Source organism: Schistocerca cancellata, chromosome 6, assembly GCF_023864275.1.
Source record: "Schistocerca cancellata isolate TAMUIC-IGC-003103 chromosome 6, iqSchCanc2.1, whole genome shotgun sequence".
NCBI classification, from domain to species: domain Eukaryota; kingdom Metazoa; phylum Arthropoda; class Insecta; order Orthoptera; family Acrididae; genus Schistocerca; species Schistocerca cancellata.
Window position 1 is genome coordinate 574,295,401 of NC_064631.1, and position 17,773 is coordinate 574,313,173.

The window sequence follows — 17,773 nt, forward strand, 5'->3', positions numbered from 1 at the left end:
GCTTTTATGCACCACTCATCCTGCCCTACAATCTCTTATCTTCAAGCATCTATGGAGATTGTGGAGGATGGTTTACTAATTCCTTATTATTTGTTTGGTCCAATTCACCAGAATAACTTGCCGTGGGCTTGCACAAGAAGCCTACAATGGTGGTGATGACTTTTGTATGTCATAAGTTCATTTGTGACATCAACTAAAGGAAAGATTAGCAATATCAACACTGGTATCAAAAGTTTAGTAAGCGGGAGGTAGTGTTTCAAATGTTTGTGCTGTCTGTAATACTTCACTGAGAGAGTGAGACATCCCAGTGCTCTAGCTCTCACTTGTTTGTCTGCAGACAGTCTACATCTTGAATAAGAGACTTTGTATAGGATACATTTCAAGATTTCATGAAAAATTCCTCTACATAGTCAGACTCTGTAGTTCAATAGTCCATGCCACATCAGAGTGACCTAGTTGTTTAGAACATTGATTAATTTGAGCCTACAGTGTAAGTTTGCTGACAATAGTGATTAGAAAACAAATCACAAATTTTAAATGACTGGACCTACTAACGGGTGTAACTTTTGAACTAACTCATATACTATACTGTTTCTTGCTTGAAGAAAATAAGATAGTGCTCTGCTGAATGAGGTCAGTAACACCACTTGCCTTCCAATGAAGAATGAAGTGATCCAGATCAACTATATAAGTTTCCTCTCCGCAGTTAAGATTTACAGAAATATCTGGCTGTGATGGTTACAGATTTGTCAACTCTTGTGGTTGTTGCACTAGCTTTATTAGCTGTTGAGTTTCTCGCTGTAGACTAGCTGCTGCTCCTGTTGCTGAAACTATTCTTGGTGGTTGGCTGACTGCTGCTGCAGCATCTGAAATTCCAACTTTTATTTTCAAAAATTTAAACACTGTCAATCACTGCTGAAATAGTCACATCGTTGTAGGAATTTTCTCTGTCACCACTTTACTATTGGGCACAATAATAATACAGGTTTTTAATGATGGATACAATATTTCACAAAAGTGTAAGAGATATTGTACACTATGACATTTTAAGGAGATGGGACCTGGATAAACTGAAAGAACCAGAGGTTTTAGAGACTTTCAGAGGGAGCATTATGGAACAATTGACAAGAACAGGGGAAAGGAGTGCAGTAGAAGAAGAATGGTTAGCTTTGAGAGATGAAATAGTGAAGGCAGCAGAGGATCAAGTGGATAAAAAGGTGAGGGCCAGTAGAAATATTTAGGTAACACAGGAGACATTAAATTTAATCGACAAGAGGAGAAAATATAAAAATGCAATAAATGAAGCAGGGGAAAGGGAATACAAACTTCTAAAAAATGTGAACTACAGGAAGTGCAAAATGACTAAGGAGGAATGGCTAGAGGACAAATGTAAGGATGTAGAACCATAAATCACTAGGGGTAAGATAGATGCTGCCTACAAGAAAATTAAAGAGACCTGTGGAAAAAAGAGAACCATCTGTATGAATATCTAAAGCTCAGATCGAAAACCAGTCCTAAGAAAAGCAGGGAAAGCAGAAAGGGGGAAGGAGTATATAGAGGGTCTACACAATGGAGATGTACTTGAGGGCAGTATTATACAAATGGAAGAGGACGTAGATGATGAGAAGGTAGATTGATACAGCATGAAGAATTTGACAAAGCACTGAAATACTTAAGTTGAAACAAGGCCCCGGAAGTAGACAACATTCTGTTAGAGCTACTGGTAGCCTCGGGAGAGCTAGCCATGACAAAACTCTTCCATCTGGTGTGCAAGTTGTATGAGACACGTGAAACACCCTCAGACTTCAAGAAGTGTAGAATAATTCAAATTCCAAAAAAAGCAGGTGCTGACAGATGTGAAAATTACTGAACTATCAGTTTAATAAGTCACAGTTGCAAAATACTAACACAAATCCTTAACAGAAGAATGGAAGAACCGGTAGTAGCTGACTTCAGGGAATATCAGTTTGGATTCAGGAGAAATATAGGAACACGAGAGGCAATACTGACCAATGCCTTCTCATAGAAGATAGGTTAAGAAAAGGCAAACCTACATTTACAGCATTTGCAGACTTAAAGAGAGCTTTTGACAATGTTGACTGGAATGTTTTTCAAATTCTAAAGGTGGCAGGGGTAAAATACAAGGGGCTAAAGGCTATTTAGTGTTTGTACAGAAACTAGACAGAAGATATAAGAGTCGAGGGGCACGAAAGGCAAACAGTGGTTGAGAAGGGGGTCAGACAGGGTTGTAGCCTGTCTTCGATGTTATTAAATTTGTAGATTGACCAAACACTAAAGGAAACAAAAGAAAAATTTGGAGTAGGAATTAAAGTGCACGGGGAAGAAATAAAAATGTTGATGTTTGCTGATGGTGTTGTAATTCTGTTAAAGACTGCAAAGGGCTTGGAACAGCAACTGAACGGAGTGGACTGTGTCTTGAAAAGAGGATATAAGCTGAACATCAACAAAAGCAAAATGAGTATAATGGAATGTAGTCAAATTAAATCAGGTGGTCCTGAGAGAATTAGATGAGGAAATGAGACGCTTAACTGGTAAATGAGTTTTATTGTTTGGGAACCAAAATAACTGATGATGGTCAAAGTAGGGAGGATATAAAATGTAGACTGGCAATGGCAAGAAAAGCATTTCTGAAGAAAAGAAATTTGTTAACATCAAGTATAGATTTAACTGTCAAAGTCCTTTCTGAAAGTATTTGTATTGAGTGTAGCCATGTATGGAAGAGAAACATGGATGATAAACAGTTTAGACAAGAAGAGAATAAAAGCTTTTGAAGTGTGATGTTACAGAAGAATGCTGAAGGTGACTTTTCTCAAACAAATGCCAGACAGAATAACATATTGAGATCACTAGAATGGCCGTGACTTTTCTCGTAGGTATGTGTTAGCTATCTGTGTGCCAGACAGAAACATATAAAACATGATGATGCGGATGCACATGCTACATAGGAAAGTACAACTACTCCATAAATCAGTTCAGTCGAGTCGACTGACAAAAGAAATGAACGAATAACGTGCGGGCTGACTGGTGGGTGGCAATGCGAGTGACCCTGGAATGGGGACGAGAGGGGCCTCGCACCCTGCACGCCCCCCATATGTATCTACCACTGGCTCAAGGATAGATCACGTAACTAATGGGAAGGTTCTGAAAAGAATTGGGGAGAAGAAATATTTGTGGCACAATCTGACTAGAAGAATGGGTCGTTTGGTAGGACCCATTCTGAGGTATCAAGGGATCACCAATTTAGTATTTAGTGCTGGAGGGAAGTGTGGGAGGGAAAAAAACTTTAGAGGGAGGCCAAGAGATGAGTACAGTAAGTACATTTAGAAGGATGTAGGTTGCAATAGCTATTCAGAGATGAAGGGGCTAATACAGGGCAGAATAATGTGGAGACTTGTATCAGACCAGTCTTTGGACTGAAAGCCACAACAACAACAACAACAACAGCAGCATAAAGCTGAGCAACACACTGTTCAAGTTAGTGGGTGTACTCACAGAACAAACCTTTGTCACAGGCAGAAGCTGTACTAGCAAATACCTTTGTGAGCCTAAATATAGTGACCACCATCCAGTGCGAGCTGAATGCCATGTGGTGGTGTTGCAAGCATGTAATACGTTAAGGCTCCACACCCCTACATTATCCCATGTTGACTGAACAACTGTGTCAAATACAATTGTAGAGAGCACAGGAATACCAATACTGGACTGTGGATCAGTGGAAGTGTCACCTGGTCAGATGAATTACATTTCTGGTTTCACGTCCAGAAAAATGTCATCCAAGTGAATGGCTGCTCAAAACACACACCATGTCACAGTCACAACTAAGGCCAGTTTAAGGCCCACATCATAAGCCGCCACTTGGGGCCCCAAGCTGAGAGGTGCTCAGAGGTGTCTAAGTGCAAAATTTGTATACAGGGTATATCATAATGAAAAGAACCTGACAGAGGTGAAACTATGCTACAGTGGAACCAAAAACCTCCCAGTAAAAATGTGCCTGCAAATCAGCCATTTTTTTGTGAGATAATTGTAAATGTATGGTTGCAACAAGCCACTGACATCAGTATTAGATATTGTTCTATTTAGTATAACTTCATTTGAATTCTAAACTTCTTGATTTGATTCTCATCTACTTGGGCTTGCATTTCACCCAAGGTCTACCTTAACTAGAAATACAATACTATTTCAGCACATTACATGAAGTGAAAGGAGTTTTTCAAACCTCAAGTTGATAAAGACAAATCTTTGGTTAACTCTTTCTCAATAATGATTGTGTGGACTGTAAACTTTAGCTGTTGAAAGAGATAGCCTGAAGTCTGCAGAATGAAATTCTATTCTGAAAGATTTTGCTAAGTTAAGAACTAGAAAAATTTCAGTATCATGTTTTATGGAAGTGACAAATTGTCAGTACATGTAATGAACAACTGTACAAATTAAACAGAGCTCTTTTAATAGTGTTTCTTGTTCATATCACAAGCAAATTTGTGTTTTTCTTTTTAGTTCACACTTAAAAGATTTGTCCATGTGTAATTTTCAACTACTGTCAGGCCAAATTTTCAAAAATATGACTATTTACTGGTGAGTTTTCCTCACATGCAACACACAAATTATGCAGTTAAATAATGTCTTAAGTCTAATACATTGATATAAAATTAGATGACATTTTTTTAATTTCTCTCCCAACTTCTTTCTGTTGGAAAGTGAAATAATTTGTGAATTATATAATTGAAGACTTTTTATTATGCTGTATGAAGAAATTTATATTTTCATTCTTTCTGCACAGTGTGATAGATAGGACATATGTACTGAAGCTGCAACTTTACAATAGATCTAGTTATTTCTGCTTCTAGTAAAAGCTTTTAAAGATCTCATGAATTACCTTAAATGGAAACAAGCTGTTGTTTATTTTAATATTTAGCACTGGATTAAGATAGAGAAATTAATCTATGTTACAGAGAAATGTCTATACAGTACTTATCTCCAAACAAAGAAACAACACATTTCCATGAACACAATCACCAGATTAACGTCCATTTTTAGAAGTCTTACAATGAGCCGAGCCCAAAGAAGAGCAATTAATGTCTCGTGGTGGATGGAGATGGGGGCAAATGATATGTTGCTTGTGTAAAGAACTGTTATTGAGCGAGCCCAGGGCACAGGCCAATGAGGTCAGTATTATGCGTGGGGGACATTCACCTGCTCAAAATGACATACAGCTCCACAAATAAGAGGTTTCTGATGCAAAAACAGTTGATAAGAGCAAAAGCAAGCTATGAATTTGTAAGTACATGCTCCACAACATGCATTCCCAGTAACTTTTGGGTCACAAAATAAATATATGTTTTTGCCTATATACATCTAAAATTATGAGGAGACAGAATGGCTGGCTGCCAATACTCACTATCAAGAGACAACATTCTAGGCCTATTGTTCAATACACACAAAAATACAAAAAGATTGTCTTAATGCTCAGAACTATTAAGTCCTTCCTCGGAGAGGAGAGAGGAATAAGTTGATGAGAGATGGATCCCCAGGATGAGAGGGACCCACCTTTTGTGGGGACAAGAGGAGACAACAGATTATTTTGCTAACTTGGAAATTTCTGTTTTGACTAATTTCTAATATTACTTTGTTGACTCAGAAACTTGGAAAAAATTCTTCTTTTCAGATAGTACTATTTAGAAAATTTATGATGCATTATCTTAGTCAAACATAACTGAAATTATAATAATATTTTGGAAAATCAGAGATGACAGAGATAAGTCTCAGTGATTTTATAGAAAGGAACATGTGAAGTGAAAGAAAATAATAATGAATCAAAATGTAGAGCTATCTCACTGATGCCTGAGATACAGCATCTTTTTACTGGCCTGTAGCACCAACAAACAGTTGCTTAAAGTAACATTAGGGAATGACATTCAAAAATTGATATGGATTACTAAAGAAATTACACATAGATACTGGTACCTGAATTATCATGGGGTGAGATACATCTGAAACAATGGAGTAAGCAAATAGCAAACTTATAATGCTGCATAAATGTGAAAGATCTGATCAATGAAAAGTAATTAAAAATCACGAAAGTACTTTGGTGAGCAAGAGTGACTCACAATTGTACTGAGGTAATTAACATGCAATTGAAGGAATAACTGAAATGAGGGACAAAAAAAATGAAACACAGTTTGGGGAAAACAAATTAAACTAATGGAGGTGTGCGACAATAGGCAAGCTGGAAGACCTATCTGGTCATTTTCATCTCAAATCTCTGGAAATCCAGTATCTATATTTTCATTGACTATCACAAATACATTAGAACTATATATTTTGGACACTGAAGTGCTATAATTTACATGAAGATACTCTCATTTCTAGCTCTCTAACATATAAGACATACTATCATCAGAGTACTTCCTTATTTGAGTTTAATGTTCTGTCAGCACTGGCACCTGCTTCCTTCCTTATTTTCCCAGCTTACAGATTTTCTCCTTCAGATGTATTTACCTTGTTGATTGCTCCTATCTTGAAAATCATCATTTGTCCTATGCAGTCTGATTTCCAACACTATACCTGCCCTGTTATCAATTCCCAATGCTTCCACTCTCTAGGAAATGAACATATATCACATAGTCATTCTTGACTTGTGGCTGTGTATCTCCTTCCTTTTTTGCAGTGGCCCTGGGAATGTGTAGTTGGTTCTGCAGACTACAGTATCCATTCAGTTCAGTATATGTATTCACTTTTACCTTTCTATTGTGTGCAATGGATGTTGGCATACACTTATGCCAAATATTTGTTTTGTTAGTTTGTTTTCTAGAAGTGAAAAAGGCTTTTAAGAAGTAACTTTTCTGCATGTACAGGGTTCTGTCATGGCAGAACATCACAATAATGTGTTCAAAAGCAATTTTTAATTTTCAGACTATACCTTTCTATTTTTGTGCAGGTGATGTTATTTAGATATTAAGATTATTCACATGGAAACTGCTACTGACATATGAATTCTGCATTAAATTCTTGATTTCACAAATAAATATTTTCATTGATTTACAGGTTCATAACAATTCTAACAGTAGTTAACAGGATGTTTATATTTGATTATGGCATAAAACTTCTGCTGTGATCACATGGACATCATATGTAAGCAGTATTGTATTCGGCAACAGTGAAATGTTGGCTGCCTGTTATGTACTGTACTTATAAAGTAAAATAATACTGAACAGTGAAACAGTGTCATCTCAATACTGAACAATTTTTCCTTCTTCTTCCAGTGAGTAAGTCACCAGCCAGTGTAACTTAAGATGCAAGTGTGATGTAACTCAAAATAATGATATATTTTATTACAGGATGTGTCTTTTTTCCTAATTTACTGAATGAAATTTATATAAACTATGTAAAGTTGGAGAACAACATATGCAGGGTTGAAGAGACAATGTTTTGATAGGCACTATGCAAATTCCTTGATTGAAAATAAAATTCACAGCAAAGCCTTTGTTCTCTTACAAGCTAAGAAAGCTTCTTTGATTCTGTGTTACAGTTCCTCAACATGGCCAGTGTCTTCATGCGAATTTTCAACCTCATCTGCATGATGCTCCTGATTGGACATTGGTCTGGCTGTCTACAGTTCCTTGTACCAATGCTTCAAGGCTTCCCATCCAACTCATGGGTTGCAATCAATGAGTTACAGGTACAGTAGTTTGCTGCACTTCAGATTAGGTATTCAGCTGAATGAGCTCACCAGCATTAAGCATATTCATTTCAGTTTTAGGTAGTTACTTATTTAATCACTGTGAGCATCAGAGATACCCAAAAACATTGTTGCTGGTTGTTTTACATACTTATCATCAAATGAAGAAGACACGCTGAGGTGACAAAAGACATGTCGTGTCCTAATATCATGTCAGACCTCCTTTTGCATGGCTTAGTGCAGCAACCTGATGTGACATGGACTCAGCAAGTCACTGGAAGTCCCCTGCACAGATATTGAGCCATGCTGCCTCTGTAGCCTTTTATAATTGGGAAGGTGTTGCCAGTGCAGGATTTTGTGCATGAACTGACCTCTCAGTTTTGTCCCATAAATGTTTTATGGGATTCATACTGGACAATCTGTGTGGCTACATTGCTTGCTCCAATTCTTCAGAATGTTCTTCAGACCAATGATTAACAACTGTGTACCAGTGACAGGGCACATCGTCATCTATAAAAATTCCACCATTGTTTGGGAATATGAAGTATATGAAAGGTGCCAAATGGTCTCCAAGTAGCTGAACATAATCAGAATCCAGGCCATTCCATGTAAACACAGCCCACACCATTATGGAGCACCACAACCATGCACAGTGCCTTGTTGACATCTTGAGTCCATGGCTTTGTGGAGTCTGCACCACCGTTGCTCCTACCATCAGCTCTTACCAACAGAAATCAGGACCTGGCCACAGTTTTCCAGTTTCTACGGTCCAGTCGATATGGTCATGAGCCTAGGAGAGGAGCTGCAGGCAATGCCGTACTGTTAGTAAAGGCATTTTCGTCAGTTGTCTGCTGTCATAGCCCATTAATGCCAAATTTTGCTGCACTGTCCTAATAGATAGGTGTGCCATACATCTCACATTGATTTCTGTGGTTATTTCATACAGTGTTACTTGTCTGAAGGCTGTCAGGCACTTCCTTGTCTGTGGTGAGAGGTAATGCGTAAAATGTGGTATTCTCTGCACAATTTTGACACTGTGCATCTCAGGATATTGAATTCCCTAATGATTGCCGAAATAGAATATCCCATGCATCTAGCTCCAATTATCATTCTGTGTTTAAAGACTGTTAATTCCCCTCATGCAGCCAGAGTCATGCCAGAAGCCTTTTCAGATGAATCACCTGAGTACAAATGACACTTCTACCAATGCACTGCCCTTTTATACCTTGTGTACAAGATACTACTGCCATATGTATATGTGCATATTGCTATACCATGACTTTTGTCACCTCAGTATAAGTTTCAAATTTTTTGCTGTGTTCAAATATGCAGTCAAATTCAGGGGTACCAGTAGAAAAATCCATGGCTTAGGCAACAGTAACATGCCAGAGCATTATCAGATACTAAGCTTTTTAAATAAAAGCCTAATTATTGGAACGAACTAGGTTCATTCGAATGAAGATATCATGGCCAGTCACAACCATTTCCAAACTGTCTCTACTGCAAACACAGTTTCGTGATTGTTGTGATCATTGTGACACCTTCGTCGAGTCATATTTAGTGTGTTTCGGTGCATGGCCACTTGGAGCACTAGTTGACACCTTCTTTCACTTTGTGTTGCTCAGATGTTTTTAGTGTAAACACAGCACTGATTATGTATTTTATTCATGCTGAGCAAAATGTGTTTCAAGAATTTATTCTCATTGTTAGGTGCAGTATTTACGTATTTATTTTTTTGGGATGTTACGCAGACAGACAATGTGAGTGATAGTTTGTGTGTGTGTGTGTGTGTGTGTGTGTGTGTGTGTGTGTGTGTGTTTTCTACATAACTGATGAGGCACAATACCTGATAACCTCAAAAAGACGACTACAGTACAAGAGATCCAGGGTAACACATATTCAAACACCACACAAAATACTTAAGTACATAGTTTCATGTGATAACGAGAAAAAATTCTTGAAACACGTTGTGCTAAGCATGAAAAAATATGTAACTAGTGTAATATTTCATTATTGAAATAATGAATGACAGCTGCAGGCTTTCAAAAACATTGATTATAATATATGAAACTGAGTGAAATGTTCCTACGTCCCAGACAGTTATCAGTTCCAGTTACGTCAGCGGTTTTTATTGGATAATAAACCTTCATTAGATAATAAGCAAGTCCCTCACAAGTCTTTTGATGCCTGTTGTGTACATAGATCATACATAAAGTGCCAAGGGGTATCCTATATGTAACTTTTACAGCTTAAAATGTTATTTCCCACATTTTACACCCTTTTTTTGGAAGTCCTTGAAAAGTACAAAAGAAGGGTTTCACTGTAACTAATTGAGGTCAGAGAGATGTATATTGAAACTGAGTCCAGTAAGTAATGTAATAGCCTGTGGCCTTGCCCCAATGGTAACACCAGTTACCATCATATTGCCAAAGTAAATCACTGTCGAGCTAGGCTAGCCCTTGGATGAGTGACTGTCCAGGTATTCTGAACGCTGTTGGCAATCAGGGTGCACTCAGCCCTTGTGAAGCCAGTTGAGAAGCTACTTGATTGAGAAGTAGTGGCTCCAGTCATGAAAACTGACATCAGCTGGGAGAGCGGTGTGCTGACCATGTGCTCCACCATATATGCATCCAATGATGCCTATGGGTTGATGATGATCTGGCGGTTGTTCGGTACCGTTGGGCCTTCAAGGCCTTTTTGGACATGATTATTATCCAAACAGAAGGAGATTGAGTGAACTGGAAACAAATATAAGTACAGACAAATTTCTGAAAGGAGGAGAAAATAAAGAGACAGAAAATACAAATTAACATGTAGAATCAGACTACAGAATGGTAGATGAATCAGTTTCCACAGCATCTAGGCTGAAAGTATCCAGTAATAGCACTATGAAAAAGCTGTGATCATACAGAACAACAGATGTTGGCCCATATATGTTTTTTTGTTGAAGTTACAGAAGGGAATGTGAACAAGTTAAGAGAGTCATCCAGAAAGTAAAGAATGATCGCATACCATACCCAGCACTGATTCCCCACCACCACAGTCACAAGAGTGCCAGTTAGATTCTTCCCCCATCTCAGTGTGAGCCAAGTTTTGTTGCTGAGCAGTCATGCCTTTTTATTCTGTAACCTTTCAAAATAGTTGCACCCATTGAAAACCCACCAATTGAAAAGTCCCAGTCCCTGAGCGGAGAAAATCTCCGACCCAGCCTGGAGTCGAACCCAGGCCGTTAGGTATGACATTCCGTCATGCTGACCACTCAGCTACTAGGGATGGACTTCATTGATGTGGAATGTTGTCGGCAAAGGTGTTTTTTGGTTCATGATAATGTGGTGCCTCATGCATCAGTTCAAACACAGCAAGAACATCAGCATCTTAAGTCAGAAGTATTTGGACATTCTCCTTACAGCTCTGACTTAGCACCATGTGATTTTCACTTATTCTAAAAAATAAAGGAATTTTTAGGTGGAAAACACCCCACAAATGATGAAGACCTCAAATAAGGAGTGACATCCCGGCTCGAATCTTTGGTGGTAGAGGAGTAAAACATGGAAATTGAAAAATTGGTCCCATCGTGACAACTAGTGTCTCAACAGTTATGGCATCTACATTAAAAATAGAGTAAGGTGTTATAACTTTGTAAACAGTTGATTAACTTCTCATGGTTGGAGTTCACAGTCCTATAATATTTCTTAAAAGTCATCATAGTCGCCGTTGACGGTATGAAACAGTGTTTTGCATTGCTATCTTTCATTTTTATTTAGTTCTGGCAAAACATTCTTTACTCTCTGGATTACCCTTGAATATTTTATACAAAACTGATAAAATATTGCATCAGTACTCCCAAGAATTGCTTAATCTAATTCTTAACACAACAACAGAAAAAAAGATGTGTGTCAGCAACAGCAGCTAATTATGTAGTCATGTCATGTGTTTTAAAAGTAAAGATTTGGAATCTATAATGCCACTTGATGCAGTCTGTAGACAAGGTATTCATAAGGAATCCACACAGATGGGGATCCAGGTGAGATTAAACAGGATATTGAGTTTACAGTAAAAATATTAGAAGTTAATAGCCTTACTAAATATTAGTTACAAGGCAGTACGAGAACTGAAATTACATTATAAACCTAAATTCTCTTGTAAAACACATTGTGTGAGGTAATACAATACTCTCTGCTTGTGGGCATCTGTTACAATTGCTTACAGTTTGGCCTCATGAGTAAACAATGAAAATGACAGCCATAGCAGTATATGTGCAAGCAGTATTACAAGATGGTGAACTGCACATTGAAGATAGTACTAACTACAGACTACTCCCACAATGCAAAAAGCAGAATATGCAAAATGTATGTTTGGCATATCATATCCATTAAGGAACCATATGCTCAGCTTAAGTTCACACATACACATCGGCAGTGAGATGACAATGAAAGTATAGGCAATTCAGGAAAATCATTACCCTTATGAAAAGTAGTCCTTGACTGTTTATCAAAGCATGAGTTTCCACATACGATGCTGCAAAGCAGATCTAATTCCTGTAACTCACAACAGGAAAGATTTGGGCCACTGTAAATTGCATTCAGTAAGCAATGTACAACACTCATGCAAGCAGTAAATACTAATTTCCACCCACTTATCCAAAGCAAAAGGACACTGAATGAATAACGGTAGGGATTGCATAACAAAAGGAACTTCACTACTGTTCATCAGTATGTGCTAGACGAAGCAGTTATGTACTGACCTATCTCATCCAGCATGTAATGAAGAGCATAACCAGAGAGATGACAGTGTAAGACAATACATAGTCAAAGTAATACTTAAAGAACTAGAACAAATTCAGGGGGATGAGAAGTTAATCCTGTTGTTATTGACAGTGTAGTGTAATCTACATCTTGGAAAAAACTACTAATGTCAGCATTCTCCCTGCCAAGAAATAATGTGACTGATATTTTACTTCAGAATGCAAAGTCTGCAAAAGGTAATAAAATTACCATTTTACAGTACAGTACATTAGTTCAGTAAATATTTCCATCCGTTTATCAGTAAACATAGTTAATATTCCCTCTCCCCAGACAGTATCAAATCATAAAAGCAGATAGAGAGAATGAATATTGTGGTGCAGTGATATTTATTGCAAGGTATCTCCACCGCACCCAAATTCCAATAAATAATGCTCCAGAAGGGTTAGAATCTTATGCTGTATTATAGGGGATACTCAGATAGAAATTCATGAACTTGGTGTTATGGGGCACACAATACATTATCTGTTCAAAAGTTTCCAGATTCCTATTAGTGGACATTAATATGGGGTGTGTTCATCCTTTGCCTAAACTCTGTCAGAGACAAGTTGTGAGGTGTCTGTGGAAGAATGGCAGTCCATTCTTCCTTGAGAGCTGAAATCAGAGAGATTGTGATGTTGAAAATTGGAGTGTGGAATGAAGCTGATGCTCTTAACTCATCCCAGGGTGTTGCATTTGGCTCATATCAGGACTCCGGGCAGGCCTGTCAATTCCAGGAATATTATTGTCCACAAACTAGTGTCTTACAGGTGCTGATTTTCGACAGAGTGAATTGTCATGCTGGTACAAACAATCATCATCTCTAAGCTGTTCCTCAGCTGTATGCAGTACACAGTGCTATAAGATGTGTTGATATCTTTATGCATTTAGTGTTTTCTTGAACACAATAAGGGGACCACATCCTACCCACGAAAAACAGACTCACAGCATGACAGCAGGTCATACTTCATCCATACTTCACTGTACATGATGGCAGGTAACATTCTCCAGATCTAAATATTTCCATCAGATTGCCACTTAGAATAAAGTGAGTCATCACTCAAAGTTACTCATTTCCAGTCATCCACTGTCCAGTGGCATTGCTCTTTACACCACCTCAATTGTAACTAAACAGTGCCTACAGAAATTTGTGGATTTTGGGAGCTAATTTCATACGATTTTCTGCAACCACCCTTATAAAACTATTTAGTCTATTTTGTTTATCAATTTTTGTGACCATCAAACACAAGTACTAAATGAACTTGACCATATGCCCATTATGGACCCATGTCTCTTATACAATTACAGAAAAAAAACACCAAAATTTAATTAATGTAGAGAAATGAAATTTCAGGAATACATTTGCCTAGATAACATATTCAAGTGATTAACTTTGCAAGATCACAGATAAGTGTGATATATGCCATTGCAAATGTGAAGTGCTGATACAATAATAACTGGTGTAACTACAAAAACATTGAATGCAAGCGTGCAGACACGTATGCATTGCATTACGGGTAAAAGGCTTCAGTTTGTGGGGGTAGAGTTCAGTGCCTGTTGCACTTGGTTAGTCAATACAGGGATAGTTAATGCTGATTGTGGATGATGCTGGAGTTGTCATCTGATGATGTTCCATAGTTGGCAGTGTAGTCTCAGCTGTTCAGTTGCTTGACACTGCAGTTGTATGTGTGATTTGTATTTGCTTGAATGAGAGAGGGGTGCTCTTGCTATCATATGAAATCACACCCCAGACTGTAACCCCATGTGTTGGATCATTGTGTCTAGCACACAGACAAGTTGGTTGCAGGTCCTTAACTGGCCTCCTTGTAATCAACACATGGCCATCACTGGCCCCAAGACAGAATAAGATTTCATCAGAAAACCCAACATATCTCCTCGTAGGTTCGAATCCTGCCTCGGGTATGGATGTGTGTGATGTCCTTAGGTTAGTTAGGTTTAAGTAGTTCTAAATTCTAGGGGACTGATGACCTCAGATGTTAAGTCCCATAGTGCTCAGAGCCATTTGAACAACAGATCTCCAACCTGTCTTCGAGTGAGCTCTTGCTTGATATTACTTAAGTTGCAAATGGTAGTGCTTTGAGGTAAGTGGAATGCATGCTACAGGGTGTCTGGCTCGGAGCTGTCTTTGAAATAACTGATTTTTAACAGTTTGTTGTGTCACTGAGATGCCAACTGCTGTTCAAATTGCTGCTGCAGATGCAGTACAGTGTGCCAGAGCCATACATCAAACATGATGGTCTTCCCTGTCAGTAGTGCCATGTGGCCATCCAGAGCCTGATCTTCTTGTGACCATACATTCTGGTGTCCACTGCTGCTAGCAGTGATGTACGATGGCTACGCTCCTGCCAGTTCTTTCATCAATATCACAGAAGAAACATACAGCTTCTCATAGCCCTATTACATGACCTCTTTCAAACTCGGTGAGGTGTTGATAAAGTGTCTTTATTGCTTTAAGGCATTGTTGATTAATATCAACTCACCATGCCCACTCACAAAGGTAATCACTATTATGGTGTGTATTTAAAGGAAACCTGAATTGCAGCACTCTGATGTAACTGGCGTGAAATATAAATAGACATCATCTTTCAGATGTAGAAACATGCCTTCCAACTTTTTTTAATATCACGCAACTCCTCCTTGGTGCCTTGACCTTTTTTTCCATCAGCGTGAAGAGTTTGACAGAGCACTGGAAGACTTAAGTCGAAACAAGGCCCCAGGAGTAGGCAATATTCCATTAGAAATACTGATAGCCTTGGTAGAACCAGCCCTGACAAAACTCTACCATCTGGTACGCAAGATGTATCAGACAGGCAAAATACCCTCAGACTTCAAGAAGAATATCATAATCCCAATCCCAAAGAAAGTAGGTGTGGACAGATGTAAAAACTACCGAACTATCAGTTTCATAAGTCACGGCTGCAAAATACTAACATGAATTCTTTACAGATGGATGGGAAAACTAGTAGAAGCTGACCTCGGTGGAGATCAGTTTGGATACTGTAGAAATGTTGCAACACATGAGGCAATACTGACCCTACGACTTATCTTAGAAGATAGATTAAGGAAAGGCAAACCTACATTTCTAGCATTTGTAGACTTAGAGAAAGCTTTTGACAATGTTGACTGGAATACTCTCTTTCAAATTCTGAAGGTGGCAGGGGTAAAATACAGGGAGCGAAAGGCTATTTACAATTTGTACAGAAACTAGATGGCAGTTATAAGAGTTGAGGGGCATGAAAGGGAAGCAGTGGTTGAGAAGGGGGTGAGACAGGGTTTTAGCCTATCCCCTATGTTATTCAATCTGTATATTGAGCAAACAGTAAAGGAAACAAAAGAAAAATTTGGAGTAGTAATTAAAATCCATGGGGAAGAAATAAAAACTTTGAGGTTTGCCGATGACATTGCAATTCTGTCAGAGACAGCAAAGGACCTGGAAGAGCAGTTGAATGGAATGGACAGTGTCTTGAAAGGATATAAGGTGAACATCAACAAAAGCAAGACGAGGATAATGGAATTCAGTTGAATTAAATCGGGTGATGCTGAGGGAAGTAGATTAGGAAATTTGACACTTAAAGTAGCAGATGAGTTTTGCTGTTTGGGGAGCAAAATAACTGATGATGGTCGAAGTAGAGATGGTATAAAATGTAGACTGGCAATGGCAAGGAAAGTGTTTCTGAAGAAGATAAATTTGTTAACATCAAGTATAGATTTAAGTGTCAGGAAGTCGTTTTGGAAAGTATTTGTATGGAGTGTAGCCATGTGTGGAAGTGAAACATAGACAATAAATAGTTTAGGCAACAAGAGAATAGAATCTTTCGAAATGTGGTGCTACAGAAGAATGCTGAAGATTAGATGGGTAGATCACATAACTAATGAGGAGGTACTGAATAGAATTGAAGAGAAGAGAAATTTGTGGCACAACTTGACTAGAAGAAGGGATCAGTTGGGGGACATGTTCTGAGGCATCAAGGGATCACCAATTTAGTATTGGAGGGCAGTATGAAGGGTAAAACTCATAGAGGGAGGCCAGGAGATGAATATGTTAAGCAGATTCAGAAAGATGTAGGTTGCAGTAGGTATTGGGAGATAAAGAAGCTTGCACAGCATGGAGAGCTGCATCAAACCAGTGTCTGGAATGAAGACCACAACAACAACAACAACAGTATAATTTGTGAATATCAAAGTTCCTTAATTACAAAATGCTGAACTAATCACTGCTGAATTACATTTCCACTTAAACTTAACAGGTTATTGCTGTTCATGGGAGCCATTTTGTATCTGTTCAAATATCAGTGTGTTCCATCAACAGAAGTTACTGAAAAACAGCCATGATACTGTTTCTTTGACAGATTTCACATAGAATTTCACACGCCTCTCTTCAAATAAACCAAATAAGTAAAATAATTTTTCTATAGGAACTGCCATATTACTTTCAACTCATAATCATTCCTTATGCAAATGCCTCAGACATGGCAGCACACAACAGCTCCTTACAAAACCCAAATAGCAACTCTCTCTGCACAAATTTCTTTATCCAGTAGCACTTGGGCACTGTTGACTATAAATAGCAAGGCAATGCCCTTGCTGGGGAACACACACTCATCTTTGAAAGTTTCAGAAACCGATGATGTGTAATGAGTACAAATTACCACAGCATAATAACAAAGATAGCAGTACTTCTTACACCCTGTCTGTCAATTATGAGGATTGCCTGGTCTTGGTTTAGGTGTGATTGTTCGTGCATGTTCCCGCTTCACAATCCCATCACCAACAGTTGACTTGGGCCACTTAAGAAGGATTGAAATGTCTCTGATAGATTTCTACTCTTTTGACATTCAGTGATCAGTCCACATTCGAAGTTACTGAGCTCTTTATACTGGCAGATCAGCCTCTCATGACATCTAGTGATCAGTTCTACATTACATAGGAGTGTCTGGGTACTTTTGATCAGACAGTATTTCAGTATTCATTTTATTCACCATGACCACTTGTTGCAGAATAAGTTAGAACATTAAATGGATAATTAAAAATCATTTTTAATGTGAAGTTTTACAATTTACTTCCATATCTTTTAGAAATATACCTACGTACTAATGTCAATCATGTTTATTTCAAATACTTTGACTATCTTGTAAAATGGGTGTTTGAGTAATCAGTCATATCTCTTAACTTTGAAAATATTATCTGAGCAGACACTAAAAGTTTGTTAAAAAGTTTTAAGTGTGTTACTTTGTGTATGTTTGTGCCTCAGTATGCCTGTGGTATTGTGAGGGTG

At 38.2% G+C, this 17,773-nt stretch overlaps 1 protein-coding gene across 2 annotated transcripts in view; it reads left to right on the top strand.

Annotated features, from left to right (window-relative positions):
• The window catches only part of LOC126190916 (potassium/sodium hyperpolarization-activated cyclic nucleotide-gated channel 2-like), a 303,831-nt gene that overhangs the window by 205,674 nt on the left and 80,384 nt on the right, over nt 1-17,773 (top strand). For both annotated transcript variants that reach the window (XM_049931544.1, XM_049931546.1), the window contains one exon: nt 7,547-7,696. In XM_049931544.1, coding sequence (XP_049787501.1) covers nt 7,547-7,696 — 150 coding nt within the window. The remainder of the gene's footprint in view (nt 1-7,546; nt 7,697-17,773) is intronic.